The following is a 23839-nucleotide window of genomic DNA, read 5'->3' on the forward strand; positions in this document are numbered from 1 at the left end:
ACCGATACGTAGAGTAGCGGAGTTGTAGTACACAGCACACATCTGAAAACAAAATATTCAAATTATGTATGTACATATGTGCACTAGCGGATCCTGACCTCGATAATGGGGGGGGGGGGTGCAAAATTATTTTATTTAATATTTTTAGTTTCATGATTAGCTTTTATTCCAGGATCAACGACGTCGATAGCTCTTTAATGTTTGTTTTTCTTTATTTATATTTTTTAAACAAATTCAGCAAATCTGTTTCTTTTAATTTGCAAGGGGGGGGGGGGGTTAACCCCAGGATCCGCCAGTGTATATATATATATATATATATATATATATATATACATATATATATATATATATATGTATATATTATACAGATATAAAAAATTTCTCGCCTAATTATTTTCATGCAACGAAATTATCTCATCATTTCGTCCTATGTCTGACTTAATCTATACTTAATTCCTTGAATGCGTAATGAGTGTAATTTACAGTGTATCTTATACATACATATTGTATATATTATACAGATATAAAGAATTTCGCCTAATTATTTTCGTGCAACGAAATTATCTCATCATTTCGTCCTATGTCTGACTTAATCTATACTAAACTCCTTGAATGCGTAATGAGTATAATTTACAGTGTATCTTATACTTATATATATACACTAGCGGATCCTGACGTCGATAGCTCTTTAATGTTTGTTTTTCTTTATTTATATTTTTTAAACAAATTCAGCAAAACTGTTTCTTTTAATTTACCCCCCCCCCCCCCCGGATCCGCCAGTGCATATGTGTGTGTCGAATATCTCAACATATCTCAACATCTCAAATAATGTAGTTTAGAAAAAATGTTTTTATATTGCATACCTTACAGTTGCCCCACTATCGCCCGATGCCTCCCTGGGCCTCCTCCTCCTCTCTTGGTCCATGGTAGCACTCACGACATTCGCGAAAACATGAATAATTACGATTGTCCGACACTTTACGCGGCACTCCCGACACGCGACACTTTACACGGCACTCCCGACACGAATCGCACTATGTACCGCAATGCTACCTGTAACAAATAAAATACATACATATATTAGAATAATCTTATTATTTCGCATTATAACATACACAATATAAATATAAATATGTAAGCTAGAATATTTAATTAGCAAATTTTCGCTTTATTAATATTTTTTGACAGAAATCAGCTGATTAAAGCGTTAATTTGCTAATTAATTTTTAAAATAATAATATATTATAAAAATTAAAATAATATAATATGTTTTAAATAATATACTATATAAATTATTAAATTATTAATATTAAATAATATAATATTTAAATAATACTTTAAACTCGATTAATATTTTTGACAGTTATCAGCTGATTTCTGTCAAAAAATATTAATCGAAAATAAGGTATTATAATATATTATTTACAACATATTACTCTTTTAATTTTTATAACATATTATTATTTAAAAATTTAATTAGCAAATTTTCGCTTTATCAATATTTTTCGACAGAAATCAGCTGATTAAAGCGTTAATTTGCTAATTAATTTTTAAAATAATAACATGCTATAAAAATTAAAATAATACTGTGTTTTAAATAATATGTTATAATACTTTAAACTCGATTAATATTTTTGACAGTTATCAGCTGATTTCTGTCAAAAAATATTAATCGAGAATAAGATATTATATAACATATTATTTACAACATATTACTATTTTAATTTTTTAACATATTATTATTTTAAAATTTAATTAGCAAATTAACGCTTTAATCAGCGAATTTCTGTGAAAAAATATTAATCGAGTTTAAACAAACTTTATATTATTTCTTTTTAAATATGTTTTTAACATAAAACCGAAGAATAGCGCGCGCTTGTGTTGTTCTAGTTATGTAAAATAAAACACATAATTAACGATAGTACAAAGTGACTGTTGTGCCGGGGGGATTTTCTCCGTGATATGACGAGGGAGCTATGTAGATTTCGTAGATCGTGTTCGTAGATCGTAGAGAGCGAACGGGAAGCGTCACCGCGGTTTCTAGCTACGTGTCAGCATGCTCCGATCGTTTATTTATCGGAAGCGAGATCACCACGCAATATGACTGATGGTTCTCTATCCTTGAATTTGTTTCGTCGAATCACAAAGGAGAGGCTTACGGAGGCGCGTGTCGGTGATCTTTGTTGCGCACGCACATATATATACGCTTCCGAAGTTGATCCTAACGATTCCTTACTTCGATTCGTTTGACCGATCGGCTCGTCGTCGAGATATTTTTTTGGTATCGCGCGTTTCGAATACCAACGTGCAACGTCGGTCTAAAGATTTTGTCTCTCGTTTTGAGCTATCTTAGAAAAAAAAATGACAAATAAATAATGCGCGCATCTCTGCTATCTGGATCAGATCTATATAACAGTTACTTGCTATATGTCAAAATTTTATTCATAAATTAGTTATATCAAATAAATAATTAATATATGTATATCAAACACACATGCGTATTACTTATTTAATTTTCTGCAAAGATAATTTTGTGAAAACATGTATTGGAAAATGATAGAAGGCTGCGAATTTTTCGCCCGTCTATTAACATCGATCGTATAATATATGCTTCTGAAAGAAAGAAAGAGAAACAGTATTGTGTGAAACTAAATCATCAACAATAAAACAATACATTGTATCCATGTTTCCACGTATTTTGGTCGCTAATTTTAAAGCACATCACAAGGCTGCACATAAATTCTACCGTTTCTCATGATAATTTTTAAAATGCCTCTTACGTAACTTGCGTCTATCAAAACCGACTGTGAATACCAGCGAGTAATATGTATAAATGTGTTTTTTTTGTCTATGTGGTCTACACGTGCACAGTTACGTAACATCGTCAAAAGTAATATTTTCGTCTCTCGTTCATTGTACGATACATGAACCAAAAGAATCGCTTTCAATAAAGATTTCGCGGTTTTATCTTTGCAATGTACCGGGTATAATATATAAAGTATATTTTACGAAAATGTATTCAGTGCCTTAAAAAAAGAAACAAAATATAAAAATGTGTGACGTTTGCATTTGTAGTTAAAAGAATAATCATTCTTTCACGAGACTTAATGTAGAACAGAAACTTTTAACACATATGAATTCTTGAATATGTTCAAAAATATATCAGGGGATTCACGTTCATAAAGAACGTATTGAGCAGTTAATGTAATCACTTTTATTTTGTTAGACAATTAAAATAAATATTTTTAAATATGCATTTGCATTTATATGTGTGTATATATAATTTTATATTTTCTTGTTTGATTTTCTGAATCCTGTAAGTATATATACACTTTGCATTTATTAATATTTATTAATATTTAATAATATCTTGTAGTAAAAGAACGCAAAATGTCATTTCTTATTTTTTTCATATACATATTTATGTATAAACCCCAAAAGGAATCAGTTGCACAATGCATATCGTTTGTCCTGTACACTTTGTATAGGTACATACGTTTAATATTCATACATAAGTGAGAAAAAAAACTCAACTCAAGAAGATCACGGCACAATGGCGCCAACCTTCGTTTGTCGCCGAAAAACTTTGAAAAATAGCCACGCGAAGACAGAGTGTCTCTTTCATAATATTCCTCTAAAAAGACACACACACTCCGTGCTATTTCTCGATCTTTTCTTTTCTTCTTTTTTCGAATATGCTACGGCATCAACCTTCATTTGTTTGTTGCGTCATCGTTCTATTCGTTTCATAAGAGGGGCCAAGTGCCAAAACATTGATTTCAGCCAATTAATTTTGCATGCCGACGTTGATTAATGGAAAATGAAGATACGGAAGATCGGAAAGGATCTCAATGTATCGGCCAAGATGCGCTACCTGACCGTACAAGACAATATCTTCTAACTGCGTGTGCCGAAACCCAGGTATAAGAAATATTTAATTACTATATTCTTTACCAAGATAAATAATTCCCTGCTAATAAATAAATAAATACATATATATTTATTTATTTATTTTGTGGCAATAAATCAATGTACATATATGTATATAATACATGAGAATTTCGTCATAAATTTCGTTTACGATTCAATGAAACACGTTAAGAGAAACAAATATATTATAATAAATATATTTTGAATGTGTTGCATATTTGTAGAACATTATTGAAATAAAATAGAAGACAAAATCATTTTGCTGTTTTTTTAGCTCAACAGAAGAATTGATTATTTGATGAAAATATCGCTCATTTTTTGCATATTCTTCGATCAAAATAAAAATTTTCCAAAGACTCTAAACAAGTCAAATTACTACTAAAATTGATATAATTATAATAAACACATTGCTTATTATAATTCTTGAATGGCACCATAAATCAATGAGACTTAAAATCGAATAAAAGTCTTACACCTTGATATAATATCTCAAGAATTAAGAAATTAATTTTTATATTTACATTATATCATATCAATTCACACAAAATTGAACTCGTAAGATAAGAATAATTTCTCAATTCGAATATACGATACAATTATATATGAATTTATGTAGAACGGGGATAAGTCTTGATTCGATATAATAATTTGTATGTCGATAAAAAAATCAGTGTTACAATCGTCGACACGTGGTCGGCCAAAGTTCTCGAGGAGCGAAGGATGCCGGAGTGAATAAGTGGTCTCTCTTCAAGAATCGAAGATGGACGAGCCGATAACTGCTTCGCATATACATGATAATGCTCTTGGAGCGCAGCACTCGCACGCGTTTACTCGTGTCCATTATACAATTCAATTTGTTAATAGCGCTATCGATCCATCGTGATCGATAGATAGGTACCTGACTCGATAGAAACAATGGGGCAGTACGATCGGGAATCCTTTTAGCTAGCCGCACTCTGATACAACCCGATCTATCGTCTATTGATGATGATCGATATCTATCGTCTCTCTTCTTTCGTCCTTCTACTATCTGAGATCAAACATACATACTCGATTCTCAATTCCTAACGCTAACGTGTTATTGCAGTATTAATCCAATCTATTGTTGTATTAATCCAACCTAACCGACAACGGGACGAAGGTATCCACCAACAGGACCGGATCCCGACAACGAGCAATATCCACCCTATTGTCCCCAGACGCGGGGGAGGTCGGGGGAGGAAGGGGGCGACATTGTGCGCGTCAAAAAGGAGATTCGCACGACGGTAACCTGATCGACTTATCAATAACCACGTAATTATAGTACCAAAGAGTTGGTAGGGCTCAAAACAAGCCATAATAAGACGTAGGCGTCTTTCCCACAAGTAACCTTATATCCCTGTCGATGGAGACCCGTGCCGCGTCCGATGTCTTTCAGCCCGGAGCCGAAAAAGGTTCCTTTGGAGAGACGGAGGATTCTTTGCCTGGCATACACACGTGGACGTACCTATACGCCAAGTATCTTCCGTCTCTCTTCATCCTTCTTCTTCTTCATCCATCCTTCGATCGTTTCGTCCTCGATCCTTCTCTTCGTGCCCTTCCGTCGAGGAGAGCGCAAGCGATCGAGTTTTGTGTTAGAAATCTCCATTCTTCTGCGTTATTACGCTGCTTACGCGTTATTTCGGTCCCGCTGCCTTTGTGGACGAATTAATTTATTACGACCCAATTATCAGCGCGTTACCTGCGCGACCACATTTGCGGCTCACTTCCTCCACATCCTTCACGTGATAGAGACCACCATCGTGTCCTTTCAAAAGGAAATACAACTCTTCAAATTTTGAGGAAAACTTAAAAAAAAAAAGATAGTTCCTAGAGTAAAAATAGGCCCAAATCTAAAGAATGTTCTGATATAATGAAAAAGATGCGGTCTGAAGGTATTAGATTATCTCTGAATTATACCTAAGCTATTTAAGAGGATATGTAACAAAATTTTGACGCACTTCTTTCTCTCAGGGGGATTAAATAATATTAATTTTGGGATTACAAAACTTAACACTCTTAAAATTACATATCCTCGATAACAAGGTTTCATCGTTATCATAATTGCATTACGAAACATGAAGCAAAATCGACGAGGGTCTCCAAATAATAAAAAGCATGATGCTGCTCGAGCTGCACAGTTCGATGGCTTGTCTATATGTAACGTGAGTGACAAGCTATGAGTCTCATGGAAGCATAAGAAGGCTCATCTCGAGATCTGCGGCACATCAAAGACGCTAATGCTCATTTCTCTTTCTCTCTTTTTCTCTTTTATGTGCTTGGTCTCATACATATACCGTTGCTTTCTCTCTCTTCCTCTCTTTTTCCTTCTCTTTTTGCCTCACTCCTTCCTTCCCCCTTCCTCACTCTTTCTTTCTTTTTTCTCTTCTCCTCCATTTAAATGTCCTTTCACTGAGAATCTATATCTTGCATATCTTTCTCTCTACCGTTCGTTGTTACGTAAATTTAAAGATTTGCAAATAATAAGTATATGTAGATATAACTGTAAATACAATATACATATAATCTTTCTTACACGCGCAATATTGTATAAAAAAATATTTTATAAAAAATTAATTTTTCAAAAAGAGGAAATATTAAGAAACAAAAAAAAATCACAGAATGAGAAAAGATTTTTTTGAAACACATTTCAGTTTTTTTTATAACTTAGATTATATTGTCGACACTTAATATTCGCGAATATTAATATAAATATTTCGAATCAGAGATTTATAAAGACGGCGATAATGGGAAGACGACGATGTTAATAAATGCAGGATCTACATTGGGAAAATAGCGCGTTAATAATGGCTCAGGTACCTATATACAGCTCGTCGAATCGGTTGTCCGACGACGGGCGCATAAGATCGCATTAAATTCCAAGAGAATCGCCGGGCCAATAAATCTGTTTGCAATTAGCATGGCTCTGCACGTGAGCGGAGCTCACATCGACCGTACGTCAGCTCCGAGAATAAATGCCGTCATAAGGAACGAGACCCCCGATGACCGCCCGTAGCGAGGAGACGTTTCTCCCCGAGAGGAACCGGGAGATCGCAAAAAAGCAAAGAGATGTGTTATTCAGAATTCTACAATGTATTTACCTATATATACTCGTAAACACAAATATCTTTGCAATTGAAAATAATCTAGCGAAAATCGAGTTTCCACAAAATTGATAATAACACACATATATATTTTTTCCTCTTCTCTATCTCTTTATGAACATTCCTGTCAATTATTGATCAATTCCAGGAGAATCAGGGGAAAATGTCAAACGTGAATGAATAAAATTTCTATTCTACTGTATCTATAGAAAGATAAACACAAGCTCAACTTTCAAAATGTCTCATTCTTTCTCTTAAAATGTTTTTTACACCGCATCTTCGTCTCATTGATCTCGATAAATATTCCGCGAGTGCAAAAGGGCCCAGCGGGACCTGATCTGCAACACTTGGGAGAATCGATGAGAAGGAAGGATGGAAGGGAAGAAAGAAGAAGAAAGAAAAGGGTGGGTAACGCATGTAATGGAGATATCGCAGTCTCGTGGCGGTAACTTGCGCGGCGCGTTATGCAAATAGGATTACCCTCTACACACCAAGTCGGATCGTAATTGGCTCTCGCAGGCAAGGGTCGGCTTTCGATTTCTCTGCTCGATTCTGCTTTCTTTCGTTCCGATGGTGTGTTGCGGCAGTGCTTCTTCCCATCAATGTCGCATCGTGTTACTCATAATCATGAAACTCTCGTCTCGCACATACGAGATTAATGAACGCGCTTTACAAGGGACGTTATCATCAGTTCGTTCAACACTAATCATCTTTATCGATCTAAGTTGCGTCAAGAGATTAGCGTCAGAAAGGCGTGAAGAAGATTTAAAGTTCCAGAAATGTTTAAAGATATTTCTCGTTGTGTTATTTAATAACTATCCTTTTATATAATTTTTTCAATGTAATAAATTTTTTCAGCACAGAGAATACCTAATGAGAGTGTTTAACATATAAAAGATTTGATAAACACATATGTGTGTTGCTCTAGTATTAAAATATTATAATCATGCATGTAAAAGAGTTTATTCTTATCCTCTTTTCAACAACCCTGCAACAAAAATTAATGAATAAAAGAAAAATTATTTTAACTCTCAGTAATCTCTGAGTTTTTTAAGGCACAAGCAGATTTTCATTTTTTTCTAAATTGCTGTTCAAATTTGGCTTTGTATAAACAATTGGGTTTAATATTTGGCTTTAAAATCTATTGGATATTGTAATAGAGATATTAACAAATAATCCAGAATTTTGGGGGATTTTTTGAAAGTTTGGGACATAAAAATACTATAAGATGAACTGGGAAAGGATCCAGTTTGCTGACGGATGATTAATACAAACAAAATGATGAATTTGTAACTAATCAATCGCGTGAAAGGTAGAAACGTTGACGACTTGTTGATAAGCTTCCGGTGTTATCTTCTAATCGACGCAATTATTATTATACACCTTTTTACCTCGCAGTAGGATAATTACACAAACGCGCCTTTATTTCTGAAATATAGTTATCGCGGTTAACGCAAATAGACTGTTGTTTAAAAAAGTTTCTCGGCGCACGATTATAACGCCGATGGATAGTATCGTATAATATAGTCCAATCACGATATCGCGTGCACTCGATCCGCGAGATCTTAATTAGAACGCATGACTGGCGAATCGCTCTATTCCCTAGGCGGCTGCTGTGCGCTCCTGAATTTTTCCACGGAATGCGATCCAGTATCCGGTCAATTCTCCCGCGCGCAACTTTCTACGCGATGCAATTAAGTCGCACGGGTGCACTTCCGCCGTGAATGCAATTATGGCAGGATCGCGCGAGCGAGGTGTATGTATATACCTACGATCTACGATTAATGATCGAGCGAGTTATGGACACTATTCGCCACTGAAGTCGATAAATAACGGATATTAATTCGTGTACCACGGTATCACAGTATATCACGACACTTTTAACGATCTGATATAAATATAGCACGCATACTTATTAAACTCGCGGGAATCCTACGTCGTGAATACATATAATATCGCACAGATCTATTTTCTAAAGCGTAACAGATCAAAGAGCGTTGGATTAACTTTTATAATTCATCGTATATCATAGCTTATGTTTTTAATTTTGTGCATATTCATTAATGTATTTATCTCTAATGTATTGATTATATATACATATAAATGCGGTGTAAACATATACACGTTTTGTGCATTATTGAATAGTTATTTACTTAGTTGTTTAATTTTATACAAGTATAGCTTTAATTTTAGTCATTTTTTAAATAATAACATATAATATACATATATAATATGTCATTAAATCCATCTAAAACAGCTTCTCTCTCTCCCTATTTTGTTTTGATTTATGGCGTATATTGTGTCTAATGCTATATTTTATAATGGCTTAAAGATAAGTATAATAAATATTTTAAAAAATAGTAAAAGTCAAAGAAACCATTAAACAAAATCAGGCATGTAAAGAATCCTTAAATTATATATGTATATAAAATGTTACATTATTAATCTATATTTTCTTTCTCGCGTGTCATTTGAAAAATATTTTTCTATACTTGATTAAATTAACAAAACAGCACTTTTCGTTGAAATATAAAAAAAGCTTGCTTGAAACAAAAAAACAATTATATTATTAATTCTATTGTTTTTGGCATTGCTATTTCATAAACACTCTTATCATTCAAGAGAGCGGGGGAAAAACGACGTTGATTCGATTGAGGACGCGTGAAAAGCTGGTGCGAAGACTAGCTGCGAGCAAGACTTGTCTCAGGATGGCTTAACATGGTTTGTAATTGCCCGTGGAGATTTTTAATCGATTGGTCAATTTCACGGTGTCAAAAAAGTCGATTTTACGACAACGTATATATACTCATTACACGATTTGCGCCTCGTATATGCAGGCCAGGTGTCGGTTCTTGCTCACCGGGAGTTCGATGCTAACCGTCTAGATCATTATGGATCCGTGGCAAAACAAAGACTCATTTTGCCCGCAGAACGATTTCCTTTTCTTTCCTTCTCTCTCTTTATTTTTATCTTTATCCTCCATCTATCTATATACCTCTCTCTCTTTCCGCTACGAGGCTGGCACCCGACTATCGCTGGCCGAGCTGAGACCCTTTTTCTCATCCCGTGATTTATCGAGATTTCGCCCAGAGTATCGCCAATTCTCCGCCAAGTCTCATAATTCGTCGCAGATCGAAAAAAGATATTTTTATGTATCAAGTATCATATATAAATTATGACTTTATATGCACACGTATATATATATTTATATATACATATGATTAATGCATATGATTAATTCTTGTTAATATTTTACAGTTCAAAGTTCTGAGCTCTATAAGCAAAAGATTGTAAAAAAATGTACATAAAAAATGTACATTGTAATAGATAATTACAAACTCAAAATTGTCAAAATAAATTAAAAGAGATTCTTGCGACATCTGCTTCACCGTGAAACGGTGGAATCGATTCGGGAATCATTGAATAAATTTCTTCATGCACTGTTGAGTTGGAACCATGTGATGTAGTTTTTCAAACAACCATCTATACACGACGAGACTAAACGGCATATGCGGTACGTGCTCCGGCACGTTTTTCGCTCGAGTATTTTGATAAGGCAACTAGTCCGACTCGTCGACTGTATTGTCGCAGAGGAACCCAACAGAATCTAACTAAGGGATTTACATAATTAGAATGCCATTATTTTTCCAAATACTGTCGTCGAGTAACATTGATTTCTGCGACACGTGCGCGAAGAAAATAAAGGACTACTGTCTCCTTTCACGACAGCGCGTGCCATTTGATAAATATTATTTCAAGTACTATTAGACCTCCGTTTTTAATTTTGCAGCTCTCAGTTTTGTTTATTTCATCATCCTGCACAAAATATATATGTATACACACATACAAACACATATGTGTGTGTAATTAAATTGTAAACTAAAATGATCATTTTGGATCTTATCATGACTAAAATTTAGATGTCTTTGAAGGTCGATCCCGAAGGCACAAAAGGATGCTGCGCCTCGGCAAAATGGAGATTTCAGGGTAAAGGGTGTGTATGTACTCGCGCGCGTACAAGAAGTAACAAATCTCCTTGAAGTTCTTCATTGGGTACCACGTGCCCAAGTGGTACCACGACAACGTATATCCACTTCAAGATCTTGCCGGCTCTTGCGCCAATCCGGAAACGGAAGGCGGCCCTTCTGGCTAAGCAAGGGAGAGGAAAGTACTTAATCCTTTGTGAACCAGCGTGAAGGGCAAAGATAAAAGCAACCGAGCTGAAATTCGATCATTACCTTTTCATTGTTCCATACTATCTAAGGCAGTTTATTGCAGCGTTCGAATTTTTATTTACTGATATATTTTTATGAATTTCAAAAGTTACTTGTCAAGTTTTGTCAAATAATAAAAGTGACCGAGAGAAGCCTATGCAATTTATATCCTTTTTTAAAGTCAAAAAAATTTGGATTCTGTCAATTGTTATATTTTTTCAATAATGGTTTTTTGTTTTCTTATTTTCGTTTACTCTTCAATTTTTTATTTCTGCAGATCGAAGAAATGTGTGATAAACATAAATTATTATTTATAGACAATATTATGAATGTAATCTTTTAACATCTTTTAAACAAATATTTTAATATTAAAATAAAATAAAATTTTGTTAATTAATTTAATGAGAGAAAGAGAGAGCAAGTGAAAACCTTTTTCTTATAATATATATGCTATTATAAAAATATAATCTCTGAAATATATATGTATAGAGATATAATAATTAAAAATATAAAGAAAATTTTTATCAATGCACGCAAGTTGTTAGATAATTTATAACAGACAAGTCGCATTTATAATAAAACATGAAAGTTAAGAATATACAATGTTGTATAAAGACATCATACAAAAATTAATAATATCTATGTGAGATTACAATTTATAATATTAGAGTAGAATAGAGTTAGAATAGAAAAATAGCATATAGAGATGGGAGATACTATTAAAAAATATTATGCTAAAAAATCCATTAAATATATACAATTGACGCAACTTGCGTTCAGAAATTTTTCTCTCAAAATATATGTAATGCGGAAATATCCAGCTAACATATTGACTGTCGTATACTCCACAAAATATACCTATATATAGTCATTAATACGGATTACCGTCGGCGTTGCGTTACATTGCCTTAACTTTCCTGCGATCTATTTTCGAATAATCCCTCGCGTAAACCAACAAACAGCAGCAGCTGTTGACATACATATATGCCACACAGATATACATATGCATTTGCTTCGACACATCGGTCAGGCAAATGAAAGAAATGTAAAAAACATGAAAAATTTTGTGACTAGACAACCGATCCAGAATAAATCATAAAATAGTATCTTTCAAAGATGTAGCATAAAACGAGATTAAAGCTTTTGTCTGACTAAAAAAACTTTTAAACTAGTAATATTAAATACTACTAATATATTAAACTACATACATATTAAAAAAATTTTGTCAATCTCTATGAAAGATTTTAAATAAATTTTACGCAATAAGTTGCTAATTTTCATATAAGCTTTATTTCATGAAGACAAAGAGAAAGAAAAATTATTTTAATATAAATTTAAAAATTATAACAAACACAATGTTATCTTTTTTTGTTATTTACTTTGATATACCTTCTGCAGACCTATAGACGGACCGTGAAAAATCTAGATCGGGGGCTTTAGAAGATGGTGACATATCGCGGGCAAAAAGTTTTTCAGCGAACACTGTGTATGACAATCCTTTTCAACCACCGAAAAATACAGAGCCGCATTTTCCGTGCTTTTGAGCCGCTCTCTCGCGTAAATCGTTTTACCCGTTGATCGCCAAGGATCAACCGAGGATCACTCGGGATTCCTTTTGAAGGACGCATCATCGAAAAACCACCTGGCCGTGGGTCGGCTTTCACGCGCAATAAGATCGCCCCTTCAGATTAACGTGACCATTATCTCACTAATCGGAAAAGAGTTTGATCGAAACGCGGTGTAACTGTGTGATAGGTATCGTATATATATTTTTATCTACCTGAAGATGTAAATATTGCAACAACATATATATCATACACACATTTTACTCGAAAGAAAAAAATATATTTATTATATGAATACAAATCATGTGTAGTCATGATGACTTTGATCTTTTTCCATAATTTTCTTCACATACATTACAAGAATAAATAAATTATAAAAAAAATTAATGAAAGAATAAATAAATCATGAAAAAAATCAATGGAGATTATGAGAGTTTAATAAGTCAGATGCATCACAAATGTGTGAAAAAAAGATTATCAAGCAAAGCACGTGATAACAAAAAAAAAACTTGATTTTATTTACAGTTCCATCCATGAATTTACAGATATGTGAGAGTATCGCGAGAGTATGCGTGGAACAGATGCCGAAGAAGCCAGGGGAACGTTGCCAAGGTAGAAAAAAAAATAGTAACAGGAAACGCGATGGGGACTCGGCAGAGGGTGGCTAATCTTACTGGCAAATATTTGGATTGTCGCATTCATGGCATTGATATATCGAGTGGAGTATATTCCATCCCACCTCTCTCTCATAGATCGAACTGAGGAAAGCTGAAAAGTGTAGGAAAAAGCGAGCGAGTTGCCGCGAGACTACCGTATTTACATTGCGTTTCGCTCGACTATTGAAAACGCGCCGGATTCGAGCATTAAGATGCTTGAGATAGGACATCTTTTATCGATCGCAAGTTGCCATGATGAAGCTGTTTTCCGGATATCGATAATCTGCTAATATGGGAATGAGAGCCGCAGCCGGCAGATGTAATTGAAAGTCGAGTCGGGGACAGGAATTTTGCTCGACTGCCGCGATTTGAATCTCTGTATCCTTGTGGGAATATTCGTATTCAAGTATAGCACCGCAAACATAGATAAAATCATATTGTTATTGTTATCGCAAAAAATATTTTACAAAATTTGTAATGATAATAGTGACGTGCGATCGCATTGTAATTGTTAAAACATAATTTCTTTTGTTGGAAACATTTAATAATAATTAATTTTAAAATTATTATATATATATATAAATTTTACTATTAAAGATTTTAGAATGTATTTCGGATTTATGAACTTAGAAGACACATTGGCAAAATAAAACCATAATCTGTCATTAATGCGCATTAAAGAGGAAAATGATCCGTGTCGGATCACTTCTCACAAGTCTCTTTTTAAATCCCACAATTCCTCCACTTTTATAACACGATCAATTTCTGATCTTGCAGGTGAAGGGATAAGGGATTCTCCACGGAATCGAGACTGCAGCTATGCGGACAACTGTCGAGCAAACTCGTTGATAATCAAGCCCCGGATGTACTGAATGGGATCATCGCGCAAGGATGAACACTGATCTGCCTTCCTATGCTGAGTTAAAGGAACCACTCGGCAAAATGAACCAAGAAGAGAAAGAGAAACGAGAGGGAGTCTGTGCCTCTCCTACGCGCGGGAGAAGGAGAATCCGGTCCAAGTTGAGCTGTCACGTGAGAATCTCTCGCCAACGTCCTGCGTCACGACGCATGTACGCACGCATTCCGTGGCCGGGCAGTCGGCAAGGTAAAACGAGGGAAAAAGAGAGGCCGTGAGAGATTAGCTTCTTAACCAAATAGGTCTCGGCTTAGCATCTCCCGTCGTCCCCCACATCGCGTTCGGCTCGTCCTCCTGCTGTTGTCGTCGTTGATTTTCGGCTGTCCGAAGAGAAATCGCTGTGCAGGACGATACGCCGACCACGTTAATCTGTTTAGTTTAAGGCTCGTCGATCACGAAATTCCAAACGTTGCGGTGCATTTCGAATTTCAATTGATATAGAAACGAAGTCAGGCGAGTTTGTCATACACTTTTTATAAAACTAGCGATCTCATTTTCGAAAACATGCAAGTGAAAAATTAATTAAAAGAGAAAAAAAGAATTTGGCAGTTTTTAAAAATCTTCAAACAGAAACACTTTGTGATTCTCATTTTTAGAGTAGGAATATATATTTGTAAAAATATATAACGAGTATAAAAAAATAATCCCAATGTTATTATATGACTTGAACAAGACTGCAAATATTAATACTGCAAATACTAATATTACGAGCACATAATTACATGTTTTGGTAGACTGCAATTTTAGTAGATGTATAGTGCATCGACAATAATATTAGAAAGAATTATTTAATGCGTTATGGTGCATACGAGAAGAAACAAACAAAGAGTCAGAGATACCCCTGATTATTCGAGCTTGAAAGTCATCGCGAGAGTCGAGGTTGTCGTGACGAGTTCCTTTACCTTTCAGGGCGATCTCTGAGAAAAACTGTCACTGACATGGTCTAGGGAGTTATAGTTTCGTGACGATCGCCACGCCGAGTGTTCTTAGGTGGATGAATCATTGATGAATTAACGATGGGATCGTGGGACCTGGCAGCTGCGATTCGAGTCTTCTTTTGCACGATAGTCAAGCCTCCTCTTTCGTCCCTCTTCAATCACTCTTCATAAAAGACCTGATGTGCATTTGCCCCTCTGATCGCTTATGCAAAACACGAGGAATTACGGCCTATTACGATGCGGTTTACCGATATCCGTTGTTGTATTTACATTATGTACACTAAGACACCGATAAGTCGATTCAACTTGCGGAGAGAAAGAGAGAGAGAATCTTTATCTACAATATATTTCCGCTATATGTATATACATACATATACATGTACCTTAGTAAATACGGATACGGTCTTTGACCTCTCTGTCTCGCACGCACGCGCATACACACATAAACACATACACACAACACACATAGGTCTAAGTTGTTTATTTCAAAAAAATATATTTTAAATAAAATAAACAGATAAATAAATAAATATTTATATAATTATTGTGCATATAATAGAAAAAAAATAATTTAAACAAAAGTGTATTAAACGGCAAGTCAATGTAGATAAAGTAACAATAGGTATTTACTTGATCCTTACTAGATATTTCTCGATATATCTCTCTTTCATCCCTTAAAAAACCTATATCGACAGTTACAGCGTTATAATTGATACATTCAGAAGACTAGCCGGGAATTTCTAAGCGATATTATCAAAGTGGAAGAGCTCGATGACATAACTGATAAACCATTCGACCAGTTGATTCAATAAATCCGTGCTGCGGAGCAGGGTTGCGCCTTACGACGACACTGATGATTAATTCGACTGAATTAATATGAACCGTTGACACCGTGCCGCGGGGTTAAGTCATCTGGTTCAAGTTGCGTATAGCGACAAGAGGACGATAAGCGGATTTGCCTGTACTAATGGTCGTTAATTTCTTGCCATGTAGCACCTTTGCGAAACAATCATTCGCATGCATTAATATGCGCGCATCAATGAGAAATATAATTCTAGTTGCAATATACACATATATAATTTGTAAGTATTATAGTTTTTAAAAATAATCCATATCGTGTATTATGATTTATAAATATATGGATGAAATAATAATATTTTTAACTCTCTCTCTCTCTCTCTCTCTCTCTCTCTCTCTCTCTCTCTCTCTCTCTCTCTCTCTCTCTCTCTCTCTCTCTCTCTCTCTGCGTGTATTTTGCAATTACATTTAATCATCAATATAATAATAGTAATCATTTATATACACTCTTTCTTCTCTCTAAAGTATTTCAATATTTTATCAACTCATAAAAATGTGAATAATAACAGGTTCCCGATCAACGTTACAATCTTTGAGATTGTGAGTAAACAAATTTTCGACTTTATTAATATCTTGAAGATTTCATCAATATTTTGAAGATTTTCCTCGGTCTTAATCATTATTCGACCGTGATTTATCTAACAAAGATAAATAAGAGATGTCATACAAGTATGTGACGATGCGTGGGCCGCGGGGTACCACTTGATCGCTTATTGACCACTGTTGACTTGTGTTGACACCGCAGACCTTAGTTAGATGGATAAATATACCGTCGAGGCGCAGGTCAAGTGGATATCTGCACTGCGTTCGCCCACGTCAGGTTTACTCGATTCATAATCGCGATATTATTTTGTAAATCACATAAAAAATGCTCCACATCGAGGAAGTTGCGCCGAATGAAACATTTTTTCTCAGAAAGAGGGAAAGAGAAAGAGTCACATTTTCTTGTTTTTTTCTTCTACTTCTACGTAAATATGTTTAACATTTATTTATACATATATATGTATATACAAAGTAGAATATTAGATTATGTTCATAAATAAGATCACAAAAGATATCGGTTTATATTTTTATTAAATTTTCCTAATTGGATTATCAGAGAAAAAATAAAAATTAAAAAAAAGGATTTATTACAATTTAGATTATATGCTTTGACAAAAAAAATATAGGAACAAAATTTTTAAACTTGAAAAATATGATACAAGTCACAATTTATCTTATAAAATATAAACGATCAAATGCACGAAATATGGACAAGCAAACGAATCAAAAGAAGGCGAACTAGTAAGTTTCTTTAATCTTCACATAAAAATCTTGTTTTTGTCAAAATAATTATCTTATTTTCCAATTTTCAATTAATATTAATTTTACGCATCACTTTGATCCATTTTACTTTGCACTCTCAAACTATTGGTGCTGCTAATAATAATAAAATATTACATTTAAAAAGCTTTAAGATATTTTAAATGACTGGAATACTCTGGAGAACATTGGAATAAATTTTCGATCTCTTTTTGTCAGTCACTCTATTACATAGCAATGTTACAATAATTAGTACCTTGAGCCTTGGCGCGTCGCAGTATTATGAGCCAGCAAGAGAGCATCAATCTATTTGGATGCTTAGCGAAGAAGAGGCAGCAATTATGATATTTGTCCCTATTAGACGAATTAGGGTGGTGACTTGCGTGACCCCAACTGATCGCGGCAGTCCGCTAACTCGCGCAATAAGCCCGGGGTCAAATAAGAGCGCCTTTCTCTCTCTCTCTCTCTCTCTCTCTCTCTCTCTCTCTCTCTTTCTCTCTTTTTCTCTCTCCCTTCTCTCCCTCTTGTTTTCCCTCCTACCGATTCTATTCCCTCACCCTGTGGCATACGGCTCCTCCCTTTTGCGACGATCGTCACAAAAATTATTTGAATGTGTCCTCATGCAACTTATGTATCTCTACAGACTCGTCAGATTCTCATCACGTCTTTGACGGATTCCACGGATACTTGTCTAAATAAATGGTTAATTTATCTAATTGGAGCAAGAGAAGACGTTCCAAGCCTTTCGATACTTATTAGTGTAACGAATCATCTTTTAGGTATATAGATCGTACGCCTCTTATCAAGATGCAATTAATCGATTTCAAACTTCATCGAATTGCAGATATTCTCAATTTATTTATCTTTCTTAGAGATTTAAAACTTGCCTTTAAATTTTTGCGCAAAGCACATAAAATTATTATTATTTTATAATAATAATAAAATTATTATTTATATTTATAATAATAATAAAATTATTATTATAAAATATTGGTATTATTTTTCGTAATAGTCAAATAATCATCTCAATCTGAATGCATATTTCAATTTTCGAATAAATTCAATTTGACTAATATCGTAAATCTTTAATATCTTGATCATAAGTTTTTTAAAAAGAGAGATGAACTTGTTAACTATTACGAACGTGATAAAATAATTTTTGGTAGAAAATATATTATAATTAACTTTATAGTTGAGAGTAAAATACCTGTGTAATATTGCATATTCTAAGAGATTATTAGAATGATTTTTAAAAAAAATTAAAGAGAGAATCAAACCAATTTTTTTTAAGAAGAAATATTTTCGACAAAATTGAAAAATAGTTGTATTACTTCTTTAGAGATATGTAGTCTTTAGATGCATGCATGTCTCATGATTTAAACATCGTAATGACTTCATAGCTGTAAGCGATGCGTTGGATTTGTGAACGCAAGCTCGATCAGATTTTTTTGACAAGAATACAGACAAAACGTGTCAGATCGTACCTAAGAATAGTGAATACAAGAAATTAGAAATGCCAACGTGAAAATTGAGTCCGCTCTGCGAGCGGTAACGAGTGTCGACCATATATACATCCTTTACCACCATATATACATCCTTATACGTTCTTTTTGTAAACGCATGACAAGGATCACAATGCTCGCACTTTGACGCACGTTGATCTAGCGCACGCAACGTGTGCATCTCGGACACGTGTGCTCGAGGCAAGCACGCGTGAATGTCCCTTGTAAGGAGGCATTGTAATAAGGGAACCGCTTGTGACCCGCTATAAAACGTGCTCGAATTTTCGTTCATTTGTCATATACCTTACCATATATGTAAGAGATGTCTTCATAGTGTTAGTTACATATACTTACACGTTACATATTTTATCACGACCTGATGGTAAGGGTTTCTTTAAAATAAAGAATCGAATCTTCTATGTATAAAAGTGACAAGAAAGCCCACGATTGAATCAATATGCAAAGTCACAAAATTTCATTATCTGCTATAAGATATTACACATCGAATTTGAATAGGCTATAAATATTTGTAGACGTATAACTATGATAGTTTTAGATAATAAAATTACAATAAAATAAAATTAATTGAAATAAAATATTAAAATAAAAATCTTAAAAAACACGCTTTTTTCTATATTCTCTACAATTGATAAATATTCACGAAAGATCAATATTGCTCTGCTGATGTAAAAGGTTAAAAGAATTGAACATCTTTCCAATATGTTACACTTAATTGCATACTCATCCTAGAATTGTCCGCGTGATGGATCGGAAGGTAGCCTTGAAAGGTGTTCTGATTTATTTGGCCATGATAATAGAGCGAGAGGGACCGGTGTCGCTGTCACTCAAAGAATACAACAAGAAAGAAGCGGAGAGGAACGAAGAGACGAGAAGAGGAAGTGAAGAGAAGAGGAAGTGAAGAGAAGAGAGGAGAATCCCGCCCGATTCGTGCACCTCGACAGGGGAATTTGTGTCTGATTCGTCGGTCTCAATTGGTGGAGGCGGTGCGGACAGGTATCCATATCCGGTATGGGCTGGGCTCGGGTTTTACCCTCGGTCTCGTCTTCCTGTACGCGAATACACGACTACACAGCCTATACATAGACAACACTCGCAACACCGCAGCTTCCTCATTCCCTACCTCTTGTGTGTGCCGAGTTTCAATATCTAATCTTATACAGAGAGAATTTTCTCTTAGAATTTACCCTGAAAATCATGATAATCGTGGAACAATATGATATAGAAAGAATTTTATGAGAATTTCTCTGATTAATATTTATCACAATAAAAATAATATCTATTACAATAAAATATCAAATATGCTTGATTAATTTTATTATGCAATTTAGTAAAATTAATCAAACATGTTTTATAGTTTATTGTGATAGATATTATCATTTTTATTGTGATAAATATTAAGCAGAGAAATTCTCATAAAATTCTTTCCATATCATATTGTCCCACGATTACCATGATTTTCAGGGTAAATTCTAAGAGAAAATTCTCTCAGTGTACATATATGTATCTTCTTCTGCTTAGTATTTAGCTTCATATAATGACGATTTAAGGTAATTTTCTAACTCAATTATATATCGATTAAAAGTATCAAAATTCTTTTAAAAATCTTGTAAAAAATAAATAAACAACCTTAAAAACTTTGCTTCGTAAAATTTTGAATAAAGATATGTGTGTGCGTTATTAAAAAAAATTTTTGAATTTCTTAACTTAAATCAAAACCAAATTATCTTGCTCATGTATGTATTCATTTTAATATAATTCCGAATAATTTTACAATTTCACACTTTTGAAAAAAAAATTATTATACATATAAACAATTCTCTTAAAAGAAGAGAGTTACAATTTTGTAATGACGATATTTTTTGTTGTCAAAATGACTTGTTTTTTCTTGTATTATTTAATATTTAATATTTTTATATAAATATATATATATGTATGTGTGTGTGTGTGTGTGTGTGTGTGTATGTATAGAGTATCCTAAAATTCACGAATCAAAATACAATAGCAGAAAAGTTCTCGAAAAATTAAGTAAAAAAATTATTTGCGACTTTTTATTCCAAGCAGTAGTTTTTGAGATATAAGGGTTGAAAGCTGGTTAAAAATTATAGACTATGTTTAGAAGGGCCTCTGTTCGTGAGTCGTATGTATAATACATTAGTAACATATGATTTACAAACAGGCGACTGTCTAAATATATCTGATGTGATTGACTAGCTTTAAATCTTATTTCAAAAATTATTTAACATTTACTGGTTGAAATAAAAATTTCGCAAATAATTTTTTTACTTAATCTTGCGACAACTTTTCTATTATAATATTTTAATTCGCGAATTTCGGGACACTATATAATTAATTATCTCTTAGTTATTTGAACCTATATGATTTGATGCTAAAGACATTTTATTATTTTGCTTCACGTAATTCAGCTCAGCAATACATACATAAATCTAAATAGCGATATTTCCAAATATATAAAACTCGTCTTAATTTATGATATTTATTAATAATTTTGCTAATGAGAATTTATCTAATTAATATTTTGTAAGTTATTAAGAAAAAAAAAACGCTATAGGAGAAACAGTTTCGACCAAAACAAGGGCGGGTCGGCGGGTCAGTGTTGCGATTACATAGATTAGCGCCTGCGCGTGCAATATTCATTAGCTATTGTCGATATTCTTGGGAAAGCCCCACAAGGTAGTCGACACGCCCACGTCATTTTCTCTTTCTGAATATTGCAGCAAACGTGACTTCATACAATATCGTTAGTAAAATATCTTTGCAAATTAAATATTTCTTTGAAATATCCTTCAATTCTGTCAATATACATATTGTCTTTTGTCATTTTCAATATTATAAAAAAAAACTCACTTTTTACAAGATATAGTATGCTATCAGAAAGATTCTTGGATTTTTATGATGGCATATATGTATAATGAAATGATTGAGTGAAACTAAAATCTTTATTTCCAATCGTGCATGCCTTTATTCAATCTTTATTTTTATTCTGATATATTTTGCTAAAAAATATATATAAATTAATTAATTAAAACCATTTTAACTCTATTAACTAATTTAATTAATATTATTTGTCCATCTATCTATTGTTTAGTTTACGGTATGCAATTAACTATATCATCGGCCAAAAATTTTGCAGATACATCGTAAAATATATTGCGTATGTGTGCTAATTTTTTTTTAATAATAAATATTCAAGCACTAAATATAAATTTTCTTTATATTAAAAAAAAATATCGTTTTAATCTCTCTCTCTCTCTCTCTCTTTCTTTCTCTCAACTACGAAATATGTATATACCATATTTATGAAACTCATAGACATAATCTTTCAAACTCTAAGGTTAACACGCAGCAAAAAACTTTCAATAAATCTTCCTATGGTTAGACATGTCACATCATTTGCAGTTTGTATGAAAATTTTGCGGTTGCGGCGTCATTGTGCAGCTAATCCTTTCAGCATTTTCTTAAGGTTTATTGTAATATTCAGTAAGCTATCCTGTTTGGCTTAATGTCAGAGTTTCGTTTATGTTGAATTTCGTTTGACTCCGCCGGCACAATATCATATAATAAATTATCTTTATTTTCTTAGTTTCGATCGGCTAGGGTTGAACACAAAGCTTTCATATTACCGGCATCCTTTTGTTGCGGTTAACATTGTTTCTCTAACAGAAATCCTTAAGCCTTTCCGTTTTTACTTTCTTGTCAGCATTTCCTTTGAGTTTTTGGGAAAAATCAAAATAGTGTAACCCCCCAAAAACCCAAAAATTTTATACCTGCCTTGCGGTAGGTAGGTATACACAACAATGACCTAGTGAACAATAAAAGTGAGTGTGTTAATTTTTCTAAAACTTTTGCATTTGCTATGGTTACGGATATAACATATCTAACAGCAAGAATCAGCATTTTCTTATTCGTTAACTATTTGTTTACAAGGTAACTCTGTGAGTTCCAGCTCCACAAACGCACACATACACTTTGTATGGACAACAATGTAACGACAGCATACCCTTTTATATGAATAGACGAGAAAGAAGAATGCGTTATTTTCACCATTTCTTTTTCTCTCCTTCTATTTTCTTTTCTTTTTCTCTCCCTCTCTCTCTCTCTCTCTCTCTCTCTCTCTCTCTCTCTCTCTCTCTCTCTCTCTTTTCTCTCTATCTTCTTTTCTTTTTTTCTTTCTCTCTCCCTCCCTCTCTTTCACCCATCCAGAATCTAGAGCAATCAACATTTCAAAACCACCGAATATCACTGATTGATATGTGAATGGAAAAGAGAAGAATGTTTATATCTATGTGAATGCGTGGAAAATCCGGGAGCCATTAACATTTGGCTTGCACGATATCATGGATCGACCCCTCTCGAAAAGGAAGATGTCATATTCACAATTGTTAAGACGTCATCCTTGCGAAATACAAAAGTGACGAAGAGGCTGGGGTGAATCCAAATAAAAAAATCGGAGTGACATATTCTCATCGTTTTGCTCACCCCTCTATTTTCACATGCTATGTATATCTGCTTGCCCCTGTTTATTCCATATTATTAAACTCATTTATTATTAATTAATATCATGGGGAATATCACGAGGTTATGAATAGAAATGCGATTCAAATTTCAAACTGAAACTCGTTGGGTTGTTAAATAGTTTCAATGTTCGAAGATTTATAGCAGAAAATAAATTTATTCTATTTGCAATGCATTAAAAGATGGATTTCTCAGATTAATATTTTCTTAATAAAAATTTACTTAACAAAAAATTTATTATTTTAATATATGTATAAATATTTATATTATAATTTATATATT

The 23839-nt window shown here is 33.6% G+C and overlaps 1 protein-coding gene across 1 annotated transcript in view; it reads right to left on the bottom strand.

Annotated features, from left to right (window-relative positions):
* Nucleotides 1–17: 17 nt before the first annotated feature.
* Nucleotides 18–23839, bottom strand: part of LOC145936011 (uncharacterized) — a 62537-nt gene continuing 38715 nt past the window's right edge. The window contains exons 5-6 of the mRNA XM_083037871.1: nt 864–1053; nt 18–42 (exon numbers count right to left, since the gene is read on the bottom strand). Of these exons, the coding sequence (XP_082893997.1) occupies nt 979–1053 (75 nt within the window). The 3' untranslated portion in view covers nt 18–42; nt 864–978. The remainder of the gene's footprint in view (nt 43–863; nt 1054–23839) is intronic.

The sequence above is a fragment of the Prenolepis imparis genome, unplaced genomic scaffold (assembly GCF_030444845.1).
Source record: "Prenolepis imparis isolate NDT839.2.m4 unplaced genomic scaffold, iyPreImpa1.0 SCAF_5, whole genome shotgun sequence".
NCBI classification, from domain to species: domain Eukaryota; kingdom Metazoa; phylum Arthropoda; class Insecta; order Hymenoptera; family Formicidae; genus Prenolepis; species Prenolepis imparis.